General features: G+C 36.8%; 1 protein-coding gene across 1 annotated transcript in view; it reads left to right on the forward strand.

The window, feature by feature from the left end:
• The first annotated feature begins 47 nt into the window (after positions 1 to 47).
• Positions 48 to 15,000, forward strand: part of Usp39 (ubiquitin specific protease 39) — a 21,146-nt gene continuing 6,193 nt past the window's right edge. The window contains exons 1-10 of the mRNA XM_027377881.2: positions 48 to 245; positions 1,751 to 1,888; positions 3,716 to 3,829; positions 4,138 to 4,313; positions 4,787 to 4,975; positions 5,699 to 5,869; positions 6,915 to 7,073; positions 7,549 to 7,677; positions 8,816 to 8,911; positions 10,961 to 11,062. Of these exons, the coding sequence (XP_027233682.2) occupies positions 152 to 245; positions 1,751 to 1,888; positions 3,716 to 3,829; positions 4,138 to 4,313; positions 4,787 to 4,975; positions 5,699 to 5,869; positions 6,915 to 7,073; positions 7,549 to 7,677; positions 8,816 to 8,911; positions 10,961 to 11,062 (1,368 nt within the window). The 5' untranslated portion in view covers positions 48 to 151. The remainder of the gene's footprint in view (positions 246 to 1,750; positions 1,889 to 3,715; positions 3,830 to 4,137; positions 4,314 to 4,786; positions 4,976 to 5,698; positions 5,870 to 6,914; positions 7,074 to 7,548; positions 7,678 to 8,815; positions 8,912 to 10,960; positions 11,063 to 15,000) is intronic.

Consider the following 15,000-nt stretch of genomic DNA (forward strand, 5'->3'; position numbering starts at 1 on the left):
GCTATCCTAAAAGTAAGATCCTCGCAAATCCGCAGCCTTACACGAACGCTCGACAACGTTTTGAATTGTTTACGTTCGAGAAAAAGCCAGCGTTGTCTGGTCTGGACCTCAAAGTAAAGTTACATATATCCGAAAATCCTCACGGTTATGCATGATGTCAACCACAGAAGAGAAATTCATTCCTCCTGTCAACCAGGCGGTAAAGAGGGAGTTAGAAGATGATGTTGATGATAAGAGAGCAGTTAGTAAGTACATTTGATGTTTGTTTACGTATGGAAATACAATTGTGCCGGCATATCATATTATGGTCATTGTTATTTGTGGTATTTCTTTCTTTAAAATGTATGATTTAGCATAGTCTGTAAGGATGTTAGGTATACGACAAATGTACACAGTTTAGGCTTTTTGTTTGGCCCAATTTCATATTCAGTTAACTGTCTTGATTTCATAGGATCTTGATTATAGTAGATATATGGATACTGATACATACAAAGTCAAAAAGGAAACTACTAAAATCAGTCCAACAAATGCTGCGTTTGGAACACCTCGACTTGCTCGTCTAGACAATTTGTTCTGGACCAGCAGGATAAGGAGGCCGTGTTCGGAACCTCCAAGGTTCTCACTGCCCAGAATGCAACCAGCTTGAATGTAAACATTCACTTATTTACCATACGGCATAGGTTTTGTAACTTCTTTGATGAATATTTAACTTACCTGCAACTGGCAAACATTAAAATAGCCTTTGATAACATCAATAAAGGGCCATAGAATTACCCATCAATACCTTGTGGATGCCTGCAACTGTCATTGTTTACATACAAAAGCTATTGTGACGTCATCTCGTCCTGCTCGCCCACCTTTGCAGAAGGGCGAGAGGGAAGAGATGGACAACTTTTCCAGGATGAGAAAATCTACAGCCCACAAGGCCACTTTTCAAAAAGTTTACAAGGAACACATAATTATGATAGTGATATCAATAAATTCCTCTCATCTACTACCCATATACATAGAAATTATGCTGTGGTAACCTCTCCGATACCTACAGTCTTGGCCCCAATAGCATAGGAGGACATGAAAGGTACCTGGGAAATTGTGGAGTAAGATATGAACAATATCCACCTTGCAGTATACAATATAATGTCTTTTTCCATTTATTTTGTGATTAAAGTAACTTTCCTGGTATCTTTCATACTATCCCCCACCACTGGGGCTAATAATGAGGGTGTTTAAGGGTATTCCCCCAATATATATATGGATAGTAGAGGGTGAAAGGAATCCAATACTACTACTATTGTCATGATCAGTTATGCAAAGGTGTTCTGAATATTTTCCATCTATAAAAAGAGACACCAGATTTTGCTAAAATCAGTGGAAATGTACTTATCACCTATGGACCTACATTTTCTTGGTATAGTTTCAGTTTCACACTTGCCTGTAATGGATATAATGACTGTAAGTATGGCACTTTTCATCTGTAATATTATCTTCACAAGTTGATAATAAGAAAGTTGTGCAACACATTACTCTGGTATAGCCTACATTACAGAAATGAAAAAATACATACTAATGCATTATGATATCTGTGCAGGAAAAGATTAAAGTCAGAAATGAGGAAAATAGGTTGTCCACATAAGATCTGAAACCTAAGAAAAGCAAAAAAATGGAAGAAGAAGAATAGAGGGAATGTAAAATAAGTAGCTACACAGAAAAGTGACCCATTTTTTTCTAATATTTAAATTTCATTTTGCAGCAAAGAAGTCACGCCAGTGCCCTTACTTGGACACCATTAATCGTCATATGTTAGATTTTGACTTTGAGAAATTGTGCAGTGTGTCACTCTCAAGAATCAATGTGTATGCCTGTCTGGTTTGTGGGAAATACTTTCAAGGTAAGGAAAAAGATTGCAATCCAGTGACATAGGATATAATATTGTTTATACATAGAGAATTTCTAAAGTGCATAATCATCAAGGAGTCAACTACAAGGCCTACTATGCCTTTTATCCCATTCCTTGCATTTTCATGAAAAAGTTTTTCTTTATTTATTTGTTATTATCATTACTAGTGTTATCATCATTGCAATTAGTTGCATTACTATTGTTACAGAATAATTATTATCAATGTTTTAATCCCAATATTATTAACTCATTAACTACAAGTGAAGACAGACATACATCAGTGTACATTGTCCTGTGTCTGGGCAGTTGTCCGATGTGAGATCAAGTGATTTTGTGACAATAGGGATGTGGACATGAGGAGCTGTCATCTTTCTTTTGGCAATATTTCTCTTGACATCACCTATTTGCAATGTGTCAATATGGTTTTCAAAGTAGTAATAGTAATTAAGATTTTAAAAATATCTAGATTCAGGGAAGAGGGCAAACAGCTGAGGTTTGGTATGCTCAGTAGACTGATTGTCTCTGTGGTGACTAAACTTTCATGGGACCATCTGTGTGTAAAGAAAAGAGATTTTATTTTATTTTTATTTTTTTTATCAGTTTCATTGAAGTGAGAACAGAACCTTATTAATAAAAAAGTAATTATAAAAGAAAGAAAATGAATAGGTAATTTTATTTGTATATATTGATCAAATAGCATGAATAAGAGTAAAGTATTTATTCTCATTCAAGAATATTTCAAGTGCACCTGAAATAAATATGTGATGGAATGGATAATGAAACACTTATTTTTCACTACTTTGATAGTATGATAATGCTGTAGTTACTATTTACACTGGTACAGATCCATGAGTTTCTTACTGAGTGAACTAAAGTGACTGGTTTCTCACTTGGTCTTATGTATGCATTTTAAGCTGAAGGAGGAAGTTTTACTAACCTCTCAAAGTCCCTTAAATTTCATGCTTGATAATGCCCTATTATAAAGATAATATCTATATATGCCAACGACAATATATAGAAGTATCAGTAATAGCAAAATAGATAACTAAGGTATGATTATGACTCATAAAAAATATATAATCCAATATTATATAAGGATTAACATAATTACTAACTACCATGCCCATGACGTACTAGGTGACCTATGACATGTCTATTTGTTTCTTATATAGGACTATAGAATACTTGTTTTTGAGTCTCTGACAATATGACCACAAACCACCACCACCACAAACCACCACCACCACAAACCACCACCACCACAAACCACCACCACCACAAACCACCACCACCACAAACCACCACCACCACAAACCACCACCACCACAAACCACCACCACCACAAACCACCACCACCACAAACCACCACCACCACAAACCACCACCACCACAAACCACCACCACCACAAACCACCACCACCACAAACCACCACCACCACAAACCACCACCACCACAAACCACCACCACCACAAACCACCACCACCACAAACCACCACCACCACAAACCACCACCACCACAAACCACCACCACCACAAACCACCACCACCACAAACCACCACCACCACAAACCACCACCACCACAAACCACCACCACCACAAACCACCACCACCACAAACCACCACCACCACAAACCACCACCACCACAAACCACCACCACCACAAACCACCACCACCACAAACCACCACCACCATAAACCACCACCACCATAAACCACCACCATCATCCACCACCATCATCATCATCATCATCATCATCTTGATGTAGATATTTTTATGAATTTACATAAATGATTTTATTTTACTTTTTAACAATAGGACGTGGACCCAATACACACGCATATACCCACAGTGTGTCAGATGGTCATCATGTGTACCTCAATTTGCAGACTCTACGATTTTACTGCTTACCCGACAACTATGAGATTATTGGCAAGTACTATACCTTCAGCTGTTACCAACAGAATCAAAAGTTATATTTATTGTCATTATTCAATTCTGTTCTCATTGAAAAAACATTGTTTTAGAGTCATTATTCTGAAATTTCATTTTTGATCAAATTGATCTTGGAACTACACCTGTTGTGGTGATTTTCAATTTTATACCATACTAAATATTTAATTTTTTATTTTGTACATAGTACCTTAATGCAGAAACTGTAAAGTGCTTCACAACACAATATTTCTGTTAAGTAACTACTATGAACTTGCATTGAGATAATAATTTAATCCTAATTTCAGATTCATCTCTTAATGACATTATATATGTTGTGAATCCAACCTTCACAAAGGAATACATTGCAAAGAAAGTAAACCAGAGTAAGATGAGCAGAGCATATGATGGTACTCTTTATCTTCCTGGCATTGTGGGCTTGAACAATATCAAGGCTAATGATTATTGTAATGTAGTATTACAGGTAAGGAAGTGCTCAAAATCCTCTATTCCCATATGTCTATGTGTAAGTGTGTATGTACACACATGCATACTTGCCTGTTTACCGGCATTTGTGAACAAGTATATAGCTGTCAAAAAATTCCAGAGTTGTTGTATTGTAATGTGTGCCCACCAGTTTTATAATAAACATGTTTTCTTTCCTTGAACTATGTAAAATTTGATACACAATTGACAATACATACTATATTTTAGTTATCTTTGAAACTAAATTTGAATAGCTTGTGAAGGTTTAATGATTGCATAGTACTTGGGTATTGGTTCAAATAAGTAGGAAATTGCTGACAATGTAAACCATAATGTTTATAACAAGTGATGTTACATCTGTTGCTAGGACCTATTTCATCCAAACCTTTAGATTGTGTGCAATTTCTGATGGAAATTGTTTGGAGCTGATACCTTGTTCTACTTTGTAATATATTTTTTCGTATTTTGCAGGCTTTGTCAAATATCACACCTCTAAGAAACTACTTCCTAGATCCCAATAACTACAGCCACATTCACCATGCACCAGGTACTAAGGGACTGGCAATGTTTCCTCTCATTACAAGATTTGGTGAATTGGTTAGGAAGTTATGGAACCCAAGGAATTTCAAGGCTCATGTTTCTCCTCATGAAATGTTACAAGTAAGTTGCATATCTTCTGCACATTAGATGCAAAAGGGTTACATGATTTAGACCATGATTTTCATTTTTTAGGTAGAAGGGTTGTTATGGTCTTGTGTAAGAACCCATAAAAAGACATTTTCAACTAATTTACAAACAAAAATTATCTTGTCTATTGTTATAGAGTGATAATGGGAATGTTTTCTTTTCTCTAATTGTAAAGTTGGCCCTCAGTTACAATGGAGTAATGACAATATTTCTTCTTCCTTTTAGAGAATGTAGTCATAGCAAAGAAAAAAATAGAAGAAAAAAGATTAATCTTGTCAACTTCAAAAGGTTTCATGATTGTGCACAGGTATTCAAGCAAACTTTGCATGTGACAATTATTTTGTTGAGTTTAAGTTTTAATCCACTTGGGACGGGTGTCCCACATATGAGACACCTGGAAAAATAAACATTACCGGGCATCCCACAGGTGCGACGCTAGATCGGAGCTTGCGCTCTGATTTTGTTGCCCAGAAACCATTATTTTTGGCTTGAAAATGTACCGATGCTAGTGGATTAAGACTATGATTATTTTTTGCTGTTCTTGATAGTAGAACTGTAAAATTATTCACAGTCAGTTTGGTCTTTATTCTCTCTAACAAGAATTTCTCTATCGAGTTATTATTTCTCATTACTTCCCCCCACTCACTGTGTCAGTTTTCACTCTTAAACTTCTGAACAAAAGATCCACTCTTTCAGGCAGTAGTATCATGCAGTAGAAAGAAGTTCCAGTTCACAGTACAAGGTGATGCTATTCAGATTCTATCCTGGATATTGAACTCCATGCACCTTGGTCTGAAAACACCAAAACGTAAAAGCACAATCATTTACCGCTGTTTTAGAGGGACCATGAACATCTACTCACAGAAGGTAACAATTTAGGTCTACAAGTAGTATTGACATATGTATTTTGTAAAATAATTATTGGTGTAAAGTTTCAAATTTTTAAGGATAATCCTTTTTATCAAAATATTCAATACTGGAAATTTGTATGATAAAATTCTGGATTTTGATAATTTGTACATCAAAATTTTTCTCCTTAAAATTGTTTTTTTTTTGCTTATGGTAGATATATTTTATTCTTTCTTCAAGTCTCACCTATAATGAATGGACAAATCAACTGAGTTTCTCTATTAATCCCTTGGATCCAGTTGCATGACGGAAATTATGGAGCTGAAAACCCCGGGCAATGGGTTACAGGCGTACGGCGGGTGGGCCGGGCACGCATGAATGCCTCCCCTTTGAAAAATTATTTTGTGCAAACTTTTATAGCTTTATCATCATTTTCCAATGTCCATATTTGTCTTTAGATTTGCTTTATCCAGATGGTAATTACTTATTTTCCTTGCACCAACTCCATATCATCTCTCTATGTAGTAAATAGCTCAGTGCAAGAAAAAAAAAAATGGAACATTTGGTTATTTATATCATATATTTAATTTTTTTTTGTAATATTCAATTTTATGTAATACAGCCTGTGCTGCCAGTCACAGCAGCCAGGAATACCGTGCGCAGCATGGATATGGCGTCCTCCCTGGAGCCAGCACTCTTCCAGTCACTGCTTATGCATGTTACATTCCACATTTGTTTATCGATGAGGATAATGCTAAAGCCCCTTTCTAAGTGCCAAATGAGTCAAATCACTCCCCTAAGAGGTTTGTGCACTCATGGCGAGTCTATTCTGTCACCCTGGCGTTCACTCTTGAAGCTTTGTTGGTGTCACCCGGGTTGCGGTTCTTTTGCCCGGTTGATGGCATCATCACGTCACCTGGGTAGGTGCCCAAGTTTTTCCTTGATGCGATCGCAACGTCATCCAGGTCCAGGGGATTAAAAGAGATGGAAAGAACCTAAAGAGGCTTTAGTTTTCTTTTGTTATGCATATAATGTATTCATCATTGCTAATTTTATTTGGTAGATCCTTCCTGTTGAGATAGATGAGAAAGAGAGAAACCGGCTCTTGAAGTGTGAGGAGTACCAGGAAAAGATGGAGGAAAGCCCTTTCCTTTACCTTACATGTGATTTGCCTCAGCCTCCATTATTTAAAGATGAAAAGAAGGAGAATATCATACCACAGGTACATATAGAAATATATATTGTTGAAATCCAAATAGCCTTTTCTTTAGAATTGGAACTGATATTTTTTCAGTCAGCTCATTGTTACATGTAATATGCATAGTTAAAAATTTTTGGTTTGGATCAGTACTGTTATTTAATCTTTTTATTTGATGATACTATTTCAAAAAGTGTTTTATCATATATCTTTTAGGTGTCATTTCCACTAACACATTAATTGATTTTGAACAGTTTTTAGTTTTCTTTCATCACTTTTGATTAGTTGAAAAAAGCAGGTATTATTTGATTAACAACCTAGGTATTTTTTCTATATATTTCTTAAAACAGTATCACATTACCACATGACCTAAAGGCAACTGCTGAAGTTAAGATATAGAAATAAAGTTTCAGCTGGGTAGGATCTCAAGATGAAGCTTAATTACAAACAAAAGTCAAATATTTGTGATGATGTGTGCTAACTCCAAATATTTTTTCAGGTGAGCTTGTATGTCCTCCTGAGTAAGTTTGATGGCAAAACTGGAAAGGAATATCAGACCTACAAAGAAAACATCTTGAAGAAATTCCAGCTGACTGGCTTGCCCCCATACCTCATCCTGTACAATAAGGTGAGAACCTTTAAACTGTGATTTCATTACACAGACTCAGCCATAGTCCCTGTGTTACTTAGGGCTATCCTGCCTCCCATACTGGGCATATTACAAAATTTACACTCCCCTAAGCTATGGGTATCCAGGTTGGCTTCAAAATGTGTTAATGCCGGTATATTTTGTAACCAAAAATAAAATTTTAAATGGCCTTTTAAAGATTGGTAACTCTCTGAGAGTGCATGTCGTTTACTCTTATGCTGAAATTAGTGTTTCATTATATATTTAATGTTTCAGGATAAAAAGGATTTGATAAAAAAAGTAAGAAAAAGAAAAACTATATGCCTGTATATACCGTATATACATATTCTCACTAATATGAGTATCTTTTATATATTGTTATTATGATGATATTAGCTTTTTATTGATATATGTACCCTCTTATTAGGAACTGTGCCCATACCTGTTGAGCACTCACTGAGTTGTGAATTTTTTCTCACCTTTAGGTAGATGGATTTTGGAAGAGAGTGTAGATTAATGATGCATACGTACTGGCCAAGGATTAGCAAATTATTTCCTTGACATATTCAAAGTTTTGAATCAGTAAGTGGGGAAAGTTTGGATAGAGATATGAACTGACAGCTGGATCATGAAGAACCCGTGTCATTATCATTAGCTGAACTATAGGATAATGAACTGCTTTACTAGATAAACTACTGTGAACAAACTACATGTTCACAATTGTTGCCAGCCTGTGGGATGTCATCCAGATTTATTATTCAGTCATAAATTATAGGTTTTTATAGCCCTTAAGTTTGTGGGCAAAGGATGTGCAAGATCTGGCTTCTCAACTTTCCTAAACTGCATCAAGGTCTGGTCAAAAGGCTGATAATCCCAGATCTGAGTCAAATTTTTAATTTAAAAGTTTATGAAACTGCAGCTTTACTCATTGCTTACATTGTTACAGAAATGGATTTTGTCATAGAGTTTAGGATATTAATTATGTTTTTAGGGAGAGAATGGCATTTATTAATTCTTATTATTCATTCATTCATACTTTGATAAATTAGATATCTTCAAGATCTTAAATTATTTGCATATACACAGAATGCTGTATAGTTCTAGAAGAAACGACTAATGTATCCATTTTCATTTTCAGCGTTTTACAAAGAACACTTTTTACATTGAGAAGAATCCTACAATTGTCAATTTCCCAGTGAAGAATATTGATTTGACAGAGTATTTGACAGAGGAGGTAAGATAAAATCTGATTTTTAAAATATATAATCCATAATTTTTATATTATCAAAAATGTTATTTTCCTCTATTTTGCTAATTGTATTGCACTGTACATTAGTTCATGACATATATCAATCCTTTCTTTACAGTAATTACTGCTAATGTTTTATATCATTCTCATTTCCATTTAGGACTTATTGCTACGATCTGCATTGCATGCAAATATTAATCTTTTCAAACTGATTTATGTTCTCAGTGATTATTCACAAGAATATATTAGTATGTAGCTTAAGGATAAAGGTTTAAGCAAACTTAACATTGTAGAAGAGTAGAGTGAAATTTTTAACATTTACTTATTTCACTTAGAAAAATTAAATGTCATGGAAAATGAACAAACTTAATGGGAAATCCTTGTGTAACACTAAAATCTGATTATACCATTAGAAAAGCAATAGTAATATACCCAAAATTATGATATAAAATGATGATTTGTGTGGTATTGGCAAATATTTCTAAAAAAATTATGTTTAAGGGTAAAATTAAACGAATTCTCAGAATAAATTCTTGTCTTTTTCAATTTTATTGTAGTGCATATCCATTTTCTCACATTTCCTAATGGTTACTTACACAAGGTAGGTTTGGGGAGGGAAAATATATGGCCTGCAAATAATGCACTCTGTTAATGTTGAAAATATTACATTTCTAATGTCTCTTAGTGTGTAAGTTCTGTAGTCTAAGGAACTCAGACATTATGTATTAAATGCATAAAAAGAAAGTTTGTAAAATGAATAGTCAGTAATACTCATATAAATTTTAACAGATTTTATTAAGTAAACTCATAGTTGTCTGACAATCTCAGTTACTTTGTCAGTTCCAAAGATGACAAGATAGATATAAAACAAAATGAATTTTGCATTTAGGTTCTCAATATTCGTATATGCAGATTCATTATACGTGTTATTGTTGTAGCTGGTTTTTGCCAAAACCAGCTCTGATGAAGAAATTATTTTTTAACCTGAGAATTTCAGTTTTCAACTAGTATGTTTAACATGTTGGTGCTGTGATTTTGTTTGATTAACTTTTTTTGCACATAGATTGTTTTAGAAACTATTTGATACCAAGAAGTCAAGAACTAGTTCTACTTGACTTCACCTATTCCATTCCTTGAATTTTTTTAAAGAAAAGAAGAGAAAAGAAAGAATAAATATATATATCTAAAATATATGTATAGTTATAGCTATCATTATTGTAATAATGTTAAACAGGTAAGATCACGTAGGCCTATTAACCCATTGGATCTGGTTCTGTCACAAAAATCACGGTGCCCAAAATACGGCAGTTGGTTAAATAAGTAGCAAACATCCCGGGTGTGCAGTGTGTAGTCCAGGTGCGCACAAACACCCATGAGTGGTTACAAGACTGTGTTTCCCCTTGTAAAGTTATTTTATGTAAACTTTTTATAGCCTTTTTGCCATTCTTCAATGTCCATAGCTGTCTTTTGCTTGGCTTTATCCAGATGGTAATAGTGGTCAGTAAAACAGTGGTGCAGCATAGAAATGGAGTCCTTTCTAGTGCTGGCGCTCTTCCAGTCATGGTTTATGCACGTTACAATCTGCATTCATTTATTGATGGGAATATGCTAAAGCCCCCTTCTAAGCGCCCAATGAGTCAAATCACACTCCAAGGAATTTGTGCACCTGTGGTGAGTTTTCCATCACCCTGGCCTTCGCTCATGATGGCAAATTCCCGTCACCTGATCAACGGCCATTTTGCCTGATGATGGCTTGTTCATGTAACCCGGCCCTCAACCCAAATTTTCCATGACGGGACTATAACATCATCTGGATCGTAGGGGTTAAGTGACTCTTTGGTAAATGTTTGTGTGTGTTAACAGAATTAATCAAACCAAACCACAGTGGACAGTTTATTTACCCTGCACCTGTGGGTCAAATTACAAAATAAATAAACTTTCTTGAGAACAGCATAACTAATATGATGTAAAACTATTTTGTGTTTCACTGATAAACAGAATAATTTATTTGTATATTATTTTTTATGCTTTCAGGTAAAGCAAAAACACCCAGAACCCATTTATGATTTAGTGGCAAATATTGTGCATGATGGTGAGCCAGAGGCAGGAACCTACAGATGTCACATACTCCACAAGGTATGACAAGCTTCTATTCCATATTATGATTACTTCTCTATATCTCGTGGTATTAGTAATGTTAATGACATTATGATAATTATAATGTCAATAATAAAAATAACAGCATTGATATTGAAAGCATTGATAAAACAAAATTTTTTCCTAAAAAGTCATGGAAAGGGGAAATTAGGTCAGTTCACTTGGTCTGTTAATTGACTCCTTGTTGGCTGAGTTTTTGTGGAGCAGTCTATGTGTAGAGACATTTTGCTAAAGAAAACAAAAGGAATATTACATTTTCCTGGTGGCATGGGAATAAAGATTCGGAAAAGAGAATCACAGCAAAAAGAAAGATAAATATAAAAAAGGGGAAGAAAAGTAGAATTAAATTAATTCATTATTTACTGGAATCAATAAGGTGTAAACCTTACTGGGAGGTAAGGGAGCAATAGGAGTGTAGGTACATTGGTTTGGGCATTATTGGAGATGCACATTTCAGTACAAGAAACTTGATTCTGACCTCATTCCCCCTACCATGACCATACCAGGACATCATTTGGATTTTGTTTTGTATGATTGACAATTAAATAATGTTTGGGCCATAAACAGTCCTGTATTGATATGTATAAAGAAGAACAGTTGGCCTTGACAACTGAGCTTCTATTTACCCCCTCCCTAGATGCCTTCTGTTCCCTCCTGTCTTCTCACTCTGTCATCCAAGTCTGTCCTTCACTTGTGTGATAAAAAGTGCTATGGAAGTGTTTGTGTGATATTCATGAATGTCTCCTTTAGTCTTATATCTAATATTTTATTGTTTTTAGTGTTTATTTACATTTTACTTTTAAGTGTTAGTCAGTATATTTCAATAGTATTTGTGTAATCTTAGATAAGCCAAGAGACAAAATCCATACCGTTTTATATATGGAATGTTTATATTCATAGGAACATTAAAGTCTTTTTAAAGTATATCCCTGTACATATACTATTATAGGAAATACATTTTAAATCACACAGTTTATCATGTGGTCAGTATGTATTTGGCATTATACAAAAAATAATATAAAATGAAAAAACACTTTTGATAAATGTTACCTTGACTTTGAATTCAGTTCAATAGAGGGTGGAGAGGGAGGGCATGGGGTAGTTGGGGTTTGCACACAGTCAGCTGCTGAAGTAGCTGTAGCTCCTGAACCCTGGTTCAGGAGCTACAAGCTAAACAAGCAAACAACTGTTTGGGATACACAACTTGGAGCTGGCTGACTGTATACAGCACGAATCCTTACCAGCTGGCATTTAGGCTCGACTAGCTGTGGCAAGAATAGATGCACAACATCAGTATTGGGTTAAAACTACAGAATATTTGACTTGCAAAAAAGAGGAAAAAAGGAATATGATGGTTCATAATTCCTGATAGGAGAGGTTTCACTTATATTTATATAGTGTTTGAAAGGTGGAGCTACTGTCTACAGTTTCAGCTGAACTCTACTCACTTTTCAGAATAGCATGTTTTTTACTTCCCTCCTAATACCTTGCTCATTGTCGTCATGGGAGGGCTTAGGAGACGAGGACTGAGACCTAATGTTGGGGATCACCCCTACCTTGGGCCTAGCCCTCACCTCAACTAATTTTGCTTGGTCTTCTCTTCTTTCCTCTTCCGTATCTTCTTTATTCCCTTCTTCTATCCGATTCCTAAGGTGTGAGAGCTGTGCTTAGTGGATGAAAAGCTGGCTTTGTGTCATTCATGAACGGCTTCCGGGAGCCATGGGCATGGTATACCCTTGGTTAATTGCCTAGCCCTTACCCCTTATGGGGACTCTGAAGGGTAAACAGTTTCTTTTCCCCATTTTATTTAGGCTCACCATGGCTAATAATGAAGATTCTTTACCCTTAGTAAGGGTAAAGGGACAAGCATTAAGGCTTGCCCCTTCATCAACTAGCCTATCTGAATTTGATTTTGATGGTTTTCAGACCCCCATTTGACCACGGCTCCGACCACTGATACTTATATCCCCTCTTCGATGATTACAAACAACACTCACCATTCCAAAACACCCACCCAGGTTATTACTCTACTTCCAGAAACTTCCCCCCACCACCACCACTACCACTACCACTCCACACCACCCCATCTTCCTCTCGCCCTCGTCCTTCTACAGCCTCTGCCTCTGCAAACCTTCTGAGTACTCTCTTTAGCCCAGCCATATGGGATTGATTCTTTGTGATTCCCCCCACAGCCCCCTATTCTGAGAATACCCTTATCTTTCAGCAGTGCCTCCATAAACAAGTAGGCAAGGTTACCTTTTGCAGTCACTCTTATCATTCACGCCTTGTCACAGTTACATCTGAATCCCAAGCTCGTGCACTATCTACCCTAACTGACCTTACTGGCAAACCCTCACCCCGCTCTTAATACTAGTACTGGAACTGTTTTTACTGCCCTAAATGCTTGTCCTGTCTACAACAAAGACTGTTCAGGCTATGAAAATGACCTACTTTCCTGCCTTGCTGAATATGATGCAGTGGCAGTACAGTGTTGCACTATTCCTCCCAGAGGTCGGCTTAAGTCCCATGTCAATATTGCCAAGATTAACTTCCATAGACAAGACCTCCCCAATGAGGTTTATATAGGTGGATTGTCTTATCATGCCCAATAATATTGATCCCTTCCTCATCAATGTCAGAAATGTTGGCGTTTTTACTACCCAGCCAACCATTGTCACTCCACAGCATGCTGCTCTCTGTGTGCTCAACCTGGTCATGACCGTGACCTTTCAAATTGCCCTGCTCAGTCACATACGTGTGCCAGTTGTGGAGACTCCCATAATGTATTTTATAGGACCTGCCCTGCCTATATGCTTGAATGTGAGGTAGCTGTCCTCAGATTTAAACTAGGCCTCACTCTACATGAGACCAGACAGGAAGTACGACAACAAGGTTTTTCTCTCTCAACTTATTCCAAAACAGTTCTTCGCTCTGATTCTCCACCATCTTAACAAGATATTTCTAGATCTCCCCAGGTATCTTTCCCCTATACCCTAAACCTACGTCCTATGTCTACTCACCCTATCCCCCAGTCAAATTAATTTCCATTATAAATCCAGATACTCCAATCTTTACCACTTCCCTGATACCTACCCCTCCTCCTCATTTTATTTGTTGTACCAGGCAACCTAAACATTCCACTCCACCCTCTACTACTACATTCTCTCCTACACCTTCCTCTTCTTCTGTTCCCCAGATATCTATCTCCTCTTCTCCTCCTCATAAGAAAACCTTTGTTTCTCAGTCCTCTTCACCCAACTCCCCTCCAGAAAACCTTGAAGACATCCAAAATTTCCTGAAAATGACCTAGAGGAACACTCCACTCCTTTATCCAGACCCATTCCCTCTGTTCCTACTCCTTCTACATTTGAAGTATTTGCAGATATCCATCCTCCTCCTCCTCAAATTCCCTCCACCTCCTTCCTCCTACACCCTCCCAACATACCCCACCCTCTCTCCTGCTCCCACTTGAATACTCACACAAATTCTCTTTATTACAACAGTGTCCTTCTCCAGACCCCTCCCCTCCAGACATTCTTCCTGATACTTCACCACCTCCCCCAGTCCCCATTTCTCATCCCCTGGATTCTTCTCCTACTTCTCCAACAGCCACCTCTGTTATATGTGAACAATGTCCCTATTCCTTTCCCAGTCATAGATACACTGCAGTTCACTCATTTGCTCTACCCCCTTATATTTCCCCTGCCCTTTTCCAAAGTACCTCATCCTCTCAGCCACCCAGGCCAAACCCCCCCTCCAAAACCCAATTTTTTTTCCAAATATCTCATCTTCTCAACCACCCAAACCAAGGCCCCTCCCAAAACTCCATCCTTCCCCACCATCCCTTCCACTCCCTCCTGGATACACACATGAATCTCTTTTATCACAATATCCTCCCCAGACCCCTCCTTCCTGGA

This window comes from Penaeus vannamei, chromosome 7, assembly GCF_042767895.1.
Source record: "Penaeus vannamei isolate JL-2024 chromosome 7, ASM4276789v1, whole genome shotgun sequence".
Classification (NCBI taxonomy): Eukaryota; Metazoa; Arthropoda; class Malacostraca; order Decapoda; family Penaeidae; genus Penaeus; species Penaeus vannamei.